Genomic DNA, 13,476 nt, shown 5'->3' with positions numbered 1-13,476 from the left:
TGTTAAATTCTTATTTGCATGACAAGAAAAGTTGTGAACGTATGTAGTATCATCTAATTCTATTTTATAAATGTTTCAATCCAAATATTGATAACAAATAATATGAGAGTTTAAGGTAAGAGTGACTTTATGTTGGCTCTGCAAACCTCACAACTATCATAATGTAACTTAAGTATTGATACTAAATTCTGATTGATCTCCAGAATATTTAAGGTATCATAAAACATAATTAGAAGACAGTTTTTCATGGTTATAATAGCCTTAACATTTAAATTTTGTCACTAACACTCATGTTAGTTATTTGTTGATATCAGTAAAGAAGCTTATAGAACTAGACTCAACCTATCATGTGTTAATTGGAATATTAGGATTAGCATACTTAAATATCATTAATATAGGACTACTGTTTTAGCCTGTTGTTCTTTTGAATTATGAATAATCTTGTTGCTTATGCCTAATCTAATGACATATTTTTGCAATAAGACTTCTCCTTAGAGAACTTAAAGCTGAAAGTAATACTTGTATTTTGTCTATGAACCTTAGAATTATTCAGTTTTAGGTTTTAGTGGTAGTGAGTGTGATGAAGGCCCAAGTAGACGAACAGGCCATGTTATATTTGGAGGCCCATGATCGTGTCTCCAAAGGTGGCACAGGAAAACGGGCATAAATTGGCCCACGAAGCTCTGTTTCAGGCCTATTACCAGTCAAATCGAAGCTTGAGACGAGGAGCACATATTGGCAAACGCCTACAGCAGTTTGGCCCCTGTCCGAAGCCCAAAAACGCCTTCTAAATAAAGTTATGGGCCTTTTAATGTTTTTTCACCAGTTTTTATGTTTTTGTTTTTGGGTTTGTGTTTGGCCCATGGCCCGTTTTAGGCCCAATTCGTATTAGAACACTTATTTATATGTTGGTTATGTAATTCAAAATGACATACTTGAATTTTAATAATTATCAATTTTCTCTTCATTTTCCCAAAACCTTTGGGTGGGATTTGGGAGTTTCGAAGTTCATCACGGGTATTCTCCGAATCAACGTGATTCGATCTTCATTCTTGTTTATACCGCTGCATCAGAGTTGAATAACATCTTATTTTCCAGTACCGGACGCTTCTTTTCTTGTACATATGTTGCTGATCAACTCACACATTTTCCTTTGGTACTTCTGAGTGTTATAGTTGATTCTTAAGGTACCAAATTGTACTATTGAAAATTTTAGAATGTAATGTATTAGAAAATTGTACTTAATTTCATATGTGAGCCCTTAATTTTATGGGTCATGTATTGTACATTATGATGTATTCAGTATTGCCATTTAACTTTATAGTTAGAATTTTGAAAGAATGCATGCATCTTTGAAGTTATTTTGATTAGTCTTAGAAAAAACTAAATCTAGAATAACTCTAGTGATAACATTTATTTAAATAAGTTCTTGATTATCATTATCATAAAAGACATTATGATTGACTCATCTCATTTGTTATGCTCTAATTTTTAATAGAATGATTGTTATTAGAAAGAGCAGTAGGATAGTCGTATCATGTCTTAAGAGATAATTAAAACTGAGAAGAGCTAAATATTATTAAAACTCTTTATGATGTAAAACTTATATTATGTTTTAATATTAGAGTGGATGATTTGGATGAGATCGTTATTTATAGAAGAAAATTATAGTGAGTAATGTTATGGGATATTAAATAATACAGATTAAATTTATGATCATTAGATTAATGAAGGATCATTAATGTGAGAATCATTATATTTTATTGAAGATGTGATATGTCTATTATTAACATCAAACTAATAGACAATAATTAAAAGTTCTACTTAAATAAAATATAAATCACCTTTGGGCATAATTAAAATTTATTTAAGTATGTGTGCAAAACAATTGTAACACATCACCTTTTGTAACATCCCAAATTTTGTAATAATAAATAAAAGTGGTCTATGATTTAAAAACGAGTGATAATATTTAATTAATATTAAATAAAGAAAGAATTATGGACTTGGGTAATTAAATGGATTAAGATGGTGGGATGGGCCTTAGGTCCATGGGCTTTAAGGGATATAAATACCCCTTAAACCATCCTGAAACCCTAACTTCTCATTCCATCTTTTCATAATCTCAACACACACCCAAAACACACACACTAGCTACTTATCGGCCGAGATAAAGAAAGAGAAAAAGGAGCGAGATTCAAGGTTAGATATAGATAGATCCGAGGTTTAAGGTTCATAAGCAAGCTAACCGAGACCAAACGAACACATAAAGGTATGTTTTTCATTTAAAGTTTACGTTTTTATAACCGTTTAGCCTTGAAACTTAAACATAGAGTAGGTCGGGTATAAACGGGTGTTAAAGTAGCAAACTTGATTTGAAAACGAAACTAACGAATCCATGACTATGTGCGGCTCGTCTAAAATGAACCCTAGATCTAGTATTAAACGTTTAGCCTTAAAGGTTCATACTTTATATTACAACGGGTCAAGTTTGGGCTGCAATCGGACTAGGGAATGGCTGGGATTAAAGACGAACCATAAACGAGCGGATTAAGGGATGAAAAACGCGTGTATTGGTTGATAAAATGAACCCGGACAGCAGCAAGCTTGCTGAACAAGTTCACTGCCCTATAAGTTCGTTAATGAACAAGTTTGCTGATGTACAAGTTCGCTGTTAGTAAGTTCGCTTAAGATTAAGTTCGCTTAAGTTAAGTTCGCTTAAGATTAAGTTCGCTTAAGATTAAGTTCGCATAAGTTAAGTTCGCTTACATTTATGACCGCTTGCGAATACAGGAGAGTTAAAATAATAATTTAAAATCCAAATGGAAAATACGTTAAGACAGTTAACCAAAATAAAATTTTTCCAAGCTGACCTGGCAGCTTAACCCCAGCCAGGGGCTCTACCCCCGGACCCCCGTTCGTTGTGGGTAATAATTGAACTAGAAAGACGATATGGGTAGTGATAGTTAATTGATACGTGTAATTATTATACAGTTAGTCGTGCACCACTCAAAAAAGGGATTACCATAAACGCTGAACGTAACCGCATTCAGGTGAGTTTCTAGCCCCATTCCTTGTTACGTTTTCGGGGCTGTGTGCATACTCGATGTGATAGTTAATACACTTACTTTAATTGGTAAGTGTATGCCATGTATGAATTATATGCTATCTATATATATGTCTTGAATGAGAATGAAAGCTTGTCGATACGTGAACGATCTTCGGATATTGCACGTACTGTCAGGTTAATAAAATAGATACAAATATTGTATGTAATGTAAAGATGATTGCTTGTCGATACGTGAACGATCTTCCGATATTGCATGTATTGTCAAGAATAGTGACTGTCTCCTTATATGGATATTAAATATTAAATTATGTATAGAGTTCCCTTTACGGATAATATATAGAGTGTTCCTTTAATGGAAAGCATATTGTTCCTTTGATGGAAAGTACAGTGTTCCTTTAATGGAAAGCATAGTGTTCCTTCTATGTAAATATATAGGATGTTCCTTCTATGGAAATATATAGGATGTTCCTTCTATGGAATTATATAGGATGTCCCTTCTATGGAAGTATACAAAGTGTCCTTCTATGGAGAACTTATACAAAGTGTCATTCTATGGAAAATATATAGCATGGGCATTAGCCATGATTCTTTTAATAGATATTATGTGACGTTCCTCTTATGGATATTTATACAAGGTTAAGATATGTATGTATGATATGTGTATGTATTGGATGTCACCTGATTAACTAGAACTCACTCAGCGTAGCTGACTTTTAGTATGCACGCAGATAAATAGGTTTAACAAGCTAGCATGAGGATGGCACATGGCATAGATTGAACGGCTGGCATCTGAAGATGGAAGAAACGATGTTTTAAATATAAATTTTATGTTATGACGTTAAAGAAAAGATTAATGTTTTGTATTGAATGATTAAAGTTAACGTTTTCGCGAAAGTTTTTAATGAACTCTGATTTGTAGAACCGTGTTTATGAGTAAATCCAACGTCCAAATGTGAGGCACCGGGAACGGGGCCTCACACCTTTGGGCAGAAGTGATACAATTATTTTAATTATGCATGTGCTAGTTTTGTTAGATAAAAATGTAACACATCACCTTCGGACATAAGTGAGACATTTGTATCATGTTAGACAAAACTAACAAAAGCTTTTAGTTAGACTTGAATGAAAGGTTGATGTAACACATCACCTTTGGGCAGAAGTGATACATTAAAAAATCCATTCAAGTTAAGCCTTTTATTTTTTGTAAAAAATTATAATATTTAAGGTTTACAAAACATTTAATTAGTTAATAGCAGAAAAATGTTTAGAGTAAATATTTTTAAGTTTCCGGTAAAACCTTATTTTTCGGAATTAGTTCTCAGGAATTTTGGGTTCCCGAGAATGGCCAGTTTCCGGCTTTTAGCGGGTTTTTCATTTTTTGGGTGTTTACATGATTTTATGGAGTTTTTAGAAAAAATGTTGATTCCATTATTAGTGAGTTTTCAGGTTTATGGTTATGACCCCAAACCAATTTAGAAACTTATAAACTCTTGGAACACATAAGTTATTTTAAGCCCATAATACATGATTTTTAAATAGCTCGTGAACCGTAAACTGGTTTAAGCCCTTAAACCATGATCTTTATTAGCTAAATTAATAATGATAAGATTTGGTTCAAATCTTTTTAGTGATTAAAATTATATCTGTTTCCTATTTTAAGGGGATTCAGATCTTTTAAGAAAATATTAAAACTACAAGGTTATCCAAGATTTGAAAAATTATTTCCCTAAATAATCATTAACAGAATTTAATCTAGATTTTGAACCAACATATGTATAATTTTTGATAATTATGATGAACACGGAGAAAATAATCGAAAATTTTAACAATTAAACATACAAAAAACCTGGAATCGAAATCTTTAAACACGAATTTAACATATTTCGAAAATATTATGGTTTACTAAATATAAATTTTAGCGATTTTAAACAGTTTCATATATTGTTTTCGTAATAGAACATGAAAAAAGAAACCGAAAAAATTAGGGTTTATAAAGTTTTAGTCCATGTCTTCTGATTCAATTCCGTATTCAGGGAAAACATGAAGAACTGATTAATCAACATCTCTCGGATGCCACAAGAAAACATGATAAATAATAAACCTATGAACCTGTTACAGCAGGGAGAGTAGTAACCGCAGTAGAGTATGATGTAGTTCACATGTTTGTCATCTTGATCGAGTTCCCCTTTAGGATGTATTGTTAAGGATGGTGTTAAGGTTCTTGAGAGGAAACCCGGTTTAGGAGAGAGGAGGCACACAAAATTGTATGTGTGTGAGATTAGGTTATGATGTTAATATTTATCTCTCTTTATATACACCCAAGGGGAAACCCTTTATTAACTAGTAAGAGTAATATGGTCCATCAACAATTACCAAACTAATATATAATAAGGTATTGTTAATATTTTGATCTGTTATAATATAAATGATTATAATGGCCACATATAAATATATATTATTATATATATTATTCTTACATATGATAGTAGTCCATAACCATGATTTTGCGTTACCAAGGCTGAGGGTAGCGGGGAGTGAGCAGGGGGGGCGCGGCCGCCTACGTGGCTCGCGAACATCGCTATACCCCTCAGGTGGTTGGGGGCGCGGTTGGCCGGCGTGGCTGTGACCGCGGGGCTAAATAGCTGTTGGAGACTCGTTGACTGGTCAACCTATCCGTTGGCCAGTCAAATATATTTAATTTTTTTTTACTTATAAATACAAATCCACACTTTATATAAAAACTCAAACCACACATTCTCTATCAAAACTTCTATTTATATCCATATTTATAAATGGCATCGTCGTCATCGTCTTCGTCTTCCTATTCTACCGAAGAAGACGAACTCATTTGTCAAGTGGTTAAAACGACGGTAAGCTTTTTGAGAGATCAAAATCGCCCCCAAGCCCCATTGTTCCGACAACCGCGTATTCGTGATCGAAAGACTGCTAACGAAACTTTGATACGTCACTATTTTAGTCCCAATCCCACATATGGTGAGGATAGTTTTAAAACCCGTTTTCGAATGATTAGACGATTATTCACGCGTCTAGCAAATGACTTCCTGGAGCACTTTGAGTATTTTCAACAAAGGGATGACGCTAGAGGTAAGCCCGGGTTCATGGCTACTCAAAAAATTACCGCCGCTCTTCGGCAACTAGCGTATGGTGTTGGATCGGACATGTTGGACGAGTATCTACAAATGGCTAAAAAGACCGGACGCGATGCCCTTAACCACTTTTGTAGAGGTATATACTTTTTTACGTTTGTTTATATATTTTTTAAATATTTACATAACTTATATAACTTTAATAATTATATTTAGGGGTCATATCGCTATACAAGGGGAGATACTTACGTAGACCAACAATGTATGATATCTAACGCATATACGAGGTGCACGGTGAAAAGCATGGTTTCCTCGGGATGCTCGGTAGCCTTGATTGTATGCATGTTGGTTGGGCTATGTGTCCCACTGCTTGCAGAGGTCAATTCCATCGAGGTGATCACCCCGGCCCTACTATTGTACTTGAGGCGTCACAGGATCTTTGGTTTTGGCATGCGTTCTTTGGGGTTGCCAGGTCAAATAATGACCTCAATGTTATCGATTAGTAACCGATAATCGATGACCTTATCGACGGGGTTGAACCCCCTCAAGCTTTTTTTGCAAATGGAGAAAATTTCAAGTACGGGTACTACCTCGTTGATGGTATTTACAACGAATGGGGGATACTTGTTCAAGCTTACGCGTCTCCAGTTTCTGACAAAACGAAAGTCTTTAATGAAGAAACAAGAATCGGCAAGGAAAGATATTGAAAGGGCGTTTGGAGTCCTAAAGAAAAGATGGGCAATGTTGGCGAATCCAATAAGATTTTGGACAAGGGAGAAGATAACGGAAGTCGTCATCACGTGTATAATCCTACATAACATGATACTAAAAGACGAGGGTAAAGCTATTTGTCAAAACTACCAAGGTGATATTCCAAGACAAGAATCGACGATCACCAATGAACAACGACTCGACAACATAAATATCATCAAGAGCGGTGAGTTACACGGCAACGTTCGGCATGAGCTGGTCGAGCATTTGTGGGATAGAAGACCCGATAATCTTGTATTAGACTAGTATCAACGTAATGTTTTATATTATTATTAATGTAATGTTTTATATTATTATTTAATGTATTATTTAAAATAATTAAATAAATAAAAACTAGATCAAGCCCCTGATCACCTGGACCACTACACCCTCTAGGGCTTGGTTGAAGGGCTTGATTCATGGCCATGTCATCGCCTACGTGTCAGATTTTGCTTGGATCACTTTGGGCTCAACCCAGCCCCATTACCCTTAGCCTAAACGAACTGATGTTGACCCGCATGTTAAAGACCATTAGTAGGCCGGCAAGAATTTAGTAGCGATCCGCTACTGACGCATTGAGGCAGAAAAGGTAAATGATCCATTAAAGCCGCTGTAACGGTTATTTTTCACATTATTCAGTTGAATGCAAATATTTTCTAGAAGCTTTGAAAAGAGTGAAACTCACCTTCTACTCTAATTATTTCCTCATGCTATTCTCATGTATGTCCTACAAGATCTTTGCAATTCTTTTGGCTCTTTAGTTAAAGTAGTGTTCCTTTTAGGATTCTTTTTGTTAATTGGCTTTACGTTTTAGTTTAGGTTCATGTTTTTTCATGTAAAGATTTATTTTTAGGTTATGGTTGAGTACTAGAGATGTAACCATATCTCCAAATCTTGAGGAATCTAAAAGTGCTTTAAAGATGTGGAGCTCTCTTAAAACTCATTTATTTTGGGACGGTTAATTCGTTATTCTCCTTTAAGGATCACTGTTCACACTTTGAAACCAACTATTAAGATCCAAAGCTATCACCTATGACATCATGATAGGGTTTGATACCTCATTAGTAGTGGTGTCTTTAACATCATCGGTAGTGTGGTCATTATCTTCTCAAAATTTAATAAAGACAAATATATTACCCTTATCTTTTCTGCTGAAAGTATTATATTCATAGTATTTCTTTATATCAGATCGACTGAAAATAGCTATTATTTTTTTTGTTCACATAATATCGGCTTAAGTGATTGCAGTAAAGTGACAGGTAAATAGGCAACAAGTTAAGCCACATGATTCAATCACTCAAGTTTTAAGCCCAAATAAAGGGTGTAACAACCTGTTTATACAACTTCATCTCCATAAGTGATAAGTCATAAGTGATGACAGTCAGAGTTTTAACCTTAGAAGAATCAACTCATTAAATAATTAGTTAACATGCAAACAAACAAGTTATGGTTATTCTGTTCCCACAAATACCATGACGAGCATATTGTTTCATCTGTTGGCTTGGATTCGATATGCAAGAACACCAACAACGGACATAAAGCCCAAATACATCTGGTCAACTCGACACGCCGATAAACAACCCTAGACATATATATATATATATATATATATATATATATATATATATATACTCTTATAATACATATTGTTTCACAAGTTATGTAAGTTATAGTTTTTTTCCCAATTAAGTTAACTTTGAGAAGCCAAAGCTTATGGTATTTGGTTCCGTTGATTGTTGACAGAGTTTAGGCACATATGCATTATTTTAGTAAATTCTTGTGGTACAAACTCTACACATATTGGAATTCAAGCGGGATTTTTTTTTTTTTTTTGTATATCTTCTTTCAGTGCCGGGTATGTATCCTTTATTATACATGAAAACAGATTTGAATGTTGGTGTTGAGTGAGTTTCAACTTTATAGAATTCTGACATCTATAAAGATGTAACAACTGTTTTTTTTTTGTTTCTTCTAAGGTCCTCATTTTTTGCATTTGCGCTTATGAAAAATAATTCGAGATACAGTATTTGCATTTGCGATGAGCGAAGCTATTTGGAGATTGAATCGCCTTGATGCGTGATTGAATTTCGCCTATTATGTCTACATCTGCTCATTGTCAAGTAAGATAAGTATTCGATTTCTTCATGGATTTAATCGACATGTTGGTTAAGTTTTTTGTGTAGAGTTCATTCATTTTCTATGTCGGACACTCGATTATGCTTCTGTAGAACTTCATTTAACTAATATTTTCTTTAGGAGTTTATAAAATCAAGATAATAAAATTGAGAGGTTGTAATGTTGAATTTATTACATAATCTGATTGGAAATCGGTGCATAATCTGATTGGAAATTATTCCATCACATTCAGTTTGCAAGTGGATAACTTTTACCTTGAGAATCCTAAATGGTATGTAATTAGGGCTATTGGTTAGAACTAAAAATCATTCAAATTTGCACTGTTGAGACAAAAAGGGAGAGTTAGTTGCCATCTGTCTTTTTCTGATTGCCAGTTGTTTAAGTGTAAACTGAGGTGTTTAGTGTCTTATTGACAAGGGGCTGCATGCTGCTATATGTGTTGGCATAAGGGGCTGTTGTATTTGTTGTCAACTTTCCCTTAGACCAACAATAACATAAGGGGTGGTTGTATTTGTTTCCGATGTGCATTGAAAACAGTTACATTTAGGACCATTTTTTGAATTATGTTTAAGATGTGGTCACTTAGTGTAGGTTGTACAGCTTTGTTAACAGTTGATAAAGTTAACTCATAAGCAATACTGTATTTATTTTTTTTGTGCAGCGCAAAAGGTTAGAAACTAAACATCTTTGCAACCACAACCACATTACAATCCATCACTGTGCTCATGATTTTTATGTTCTGTTAATGAAAAATTGAGTAGATATTATCTGCTTCTTTGTTACTTGAATTCAATTATTAAATATGATATTATTTGTTTTTTTTCTTTTTTTCCAGCTAGGTGACGCTCTGTGAGGTCTTAGTTAGGGTGGCCCCACGTGTAATCCGCACGATGATCCTCCCTTTTTTCGGATATTGTTGGTATAACATCAAATTGGATTATATAACCGCCCAACTGGGGATTACTATAGGCATCGGCTTCACAAGGTTTTATTCTAAACATTTGAATAAAGTTTTGTTCAAAACGATGCTTTTTATATTCTATTTTAAACGATCCTACTTGATTGCTATATCAATTTGAAAATCGTGTTTCATGGTTTGATTTAAACTTTTGAGTTTGGAACTGCCAGGTAAACTGGCCGAAATATTTAAATGGTGTACGAGTCAAAAATGGGTTTGTGTAAAGTATGAGTCAAGATTGGTTTGTGTCAAAACGAGTAATTTTTGAGTTAAAATGAGTAACTTACAGTACAGGTCAGAATGGGTCTGGGTGTATTGCAAAGAATAATTTTATGTTTTAGTTAACCATGATTTTTTCGGATGTGAATACTTTTTTTTTTGGATATTTTCAGGTGTGATGAACACAAATCAGTGAAAAATGAGGAAGATACTTGATCTTGTTCCAAACATTGGCAAGTTAAGATTAATTTTGTAAAAAAAAATTAATCTAACATTGTTATTATTGTTATTATTAAGCTCATAGTTAAGGTCTTCAAGTTCAATACTTGTAGCAAACACACACCGCAGGCATATTGGGCAGGTTGGATGGTTCGAAACGGGTCGGTTTTGGTTGACTCGCAACAACATTGCTCTAACATTTTATAATGTTCTATAGTTTTAATAATTTTTACAACAAAAATTTTGTTTTCAACAAAAACTATATTTTTTAATAACTGTTTTACTCATACAATTTTTTTCATGATCGAGTCGTTTAAACAACCGTCTAGCCAAGTCCAAGTCAGTGACGAAAAGGTGGCACTGGCCTTTTTATTTTATTGCTTATGTGGCAGGCTTTAATACTTCCAAGGTGTTAAAATGTGCTATCTGATCCATGGAATCATCTCAGCCAGTTCGTTGTTCGTTGTTGATCTCACTGTATCATATGTAGAGTAAGTTACCTATGACATGGATGTATTATAGCAGTTTGTAGAATCACCTAATTTTAATATGTAAATTATATTTGAAGTTCAAAATAATCTACTTTCATTTAGTTGTTTGATCTTTTTGCGGTACCCACATCTGTTATGGTTAAACTCAGAAGTATCTTTTTCGCAAATATGTTTATCAATAATGCAGTTTTTAGGAAAAATCTGTCAGGTCAAAATGGGGCGCTATATAAACGTCAAGTTTTGATTCGCATAAAAATGGATTGTTTTTAAAAAAATATCAATTTACTGGACTCATATTATAAAGCTAATTGGTGTGTTTACATTTAGTGGACTCTTTTTTAGCAGGCCCAACGGTACATTTAATATTAGATGAATAAGAAAAGTCCGCTTTTACGGTTTTCATGGTTCGGTTTGGTTTGGTATTAGGTACATGGTAAAACTGAAACCGAACCGAAAATTTTTCTTTGAAAAAAGATCAAACTGTCGATTTTGGGTCGGGTCTGGTTATTTCTGTTCTGTTATGTTGATTATAAGCCATAGTATTGTATGACCCTTTTTGGTCATTCAACCAACTAGCATATGATTAGAGGTGTAAACGAGCCGAGCCGAGCCGAGCCAATCACAAACTCAACAAGACCTGGACTTGGCTTGTTTAACATACTCGGTCTCGAACCCGGCTTGTTTTGAGCTCTATTTTAAAGCTCGGCGCTGCTCGCGAGTAATTTTTTAAGCTCGATCCGGACTTGGCCTGACTTGACTTGACTTATATTAATAATTTTAAATATATCAATGTACATACATACATACATATATATGTATATGTTGTGATTGAAGAACCAAGTTAACATCAGGCTTGAAAATCATTTACTTGAAAAAAGTATGCACTCACCCAATACTAGGGCTGTTCAAAACCGGATATCTGAAATTTCGGATATCCGAAACCGGATATCCGAACCTTTCGGATAGTGAAAATCACTATCCGAATCCGAATCTGAAACTTCGGATATCCGAAGTTCGGATATCCGAAATTTCGGATATCCGAACCCCGGATATCCGAATATCCGAAAAAGAAATAAAAAAAAACTTGTTTTGATAATAAAATCCAAGTGGTGGACGGCTGGGACGGCGAAGGTGTGGACGATGGCTGGCATGGCGACGGTGGATGACTGGCCAATGGTGGTGCTGGACCTGCGATGGCTGGCGAGTGGTGGTGCTGGACGACGCTGGACCAGTGGTGCGGCACCTGTTGGCGTCGCCGTGATTTTGACCGGTCGCTGGAGAAGGTTAGTGTGGTGTGAGAGAAAGAGGCGCTATGCTTGTTGTATGAATTATGTTAATGTGTAATCTAGGGTTTGGTTTTGTTATTATGTATAATATAAAATAAATTAAAAAATATTAAAATTAAAATACCGGATAATTCGGATATCCGAAAATTCGGATTGTTCGGATAGTTCGGATACGGATAGTCGGATAATTCGGATTCGGATTCGGATTCGGATTCGGATTTGGATAGTTTTGAACACCCCTACCCAATACCTATTGTAACCATACACCCTCCTAAATCGTTTTATTTGAATTTTGAAGCTTTGGAATCTAAATTACACAAATAAAAAATAAATTCACTATAATACACATTAAATATTTATCAATAACTATGCAAATAGTGTTTCCAAGTCAAACTGATACTGGACCGATTTTAGACCCCGAACAGTATTTAAATCGGTTTGGTAGGAACTGGGCTAAACCTTAAAGCTGAAAATAGTATAGTATGTTTCAAAGTATCAAATATAAACGATACATTAAAGTTGTGATGTGGTCTAAGAAGTCATTTTTGGTCTAAAGATTATCAGATCTTTGAGACTCTGTTAAATTATCTTCATGATATAGAAAACCGATCTCCTTGGGGAAAGGGCTTTTGATGATAATTTTCTTAGCTTCATTATTGTCTTTAGATGATAATTTTCATAACTTGTTCTTGGATGTCATAATTGCAGCTGGAACCTAATATTGATTGTGTTTTCCTAAAGGTATGTCTTATGTATCTGTTATTTTGTTCAAAATGATCAAAATTCATCTCTATGAAACATTATTTTATATGATTCTGCAATTTAATATATACCTTTTTTTGGAATATAACAGTTTGTTGTTAGTTTCATGATATTACTAGGAAAACGAATTTTGAATGGTATTAATGCTAATATTATTTCTCCTTTTCAGGGTCATGTATATCAAGGGAAATAATCACCATAGCTTTTTTCCATCTTTCACGCTATGGTTGTGTTGAAGGTACTATTGGGTATTGTTAAATACTTATAATGGATTTCTTCTTCAATCTGGTTCATCATTATTCACGTGGCACCGAAACTAGAGTACTGTTGAACAACACATGTTCGCCGCTAAAGCTGCTGAATTTTTGAAGGTATGACTTTATAATCAATTATATGATTTATGGTCCCGTTATGTTTAGGCAATAAACCGAATTTGTTCACAACATCTTTTACTTGTATACAGTGTCAAGATAGGTCA

General features: G+C 34.3%; 1 protein-coding gene across 1 annotated transcript; it reads left to right on the top strand.

Moving 5' to 3' along the window:
* Positions 1 to 5,862: 5,862 nt before the first annotated feature.
* Positions 5,863 to 6,452, top strand: LOC143615331 (uncharacterized). Its single transcript, XM_077088480.1, has 2 exons — positions 5,863 to 6,316; positions 6,394 to 6,452. Exons 1-2 carry the CDS (start codon positions 5,863 to 5,865, stop codon positions 6,450 to 6,452), a joined length of 513 nt encoding a protein of 170 aa, XP_076944595.1.
* The last annotated feature ends 7,024 nt before the right edge of the window (positions 6,453 to 13,476 follow it).

Source organism: Bidens hawaiensis, unplaced genomic scaffold, assembly GCF_021521415.1.
Source record: "Bidens hawaiensis isolate Kalapana, Puna unplaced genomic scaffold, B.hawaiensis_p1.1 tig00042479_1, whole genome shotgun sequence".
NCBI classification, from domain to species: domain Eukaryota; kingdom Viridiplantae; phylum Streptophyta; class Magnoliopsida; order Asterales; family Asteraceae; genus Bidens; species Bidens hawaiensis.
Note: the sequence above shows the minus strand (reverse complement) of the source record. Positions and strands in the feature narration are given on the sequence as shown.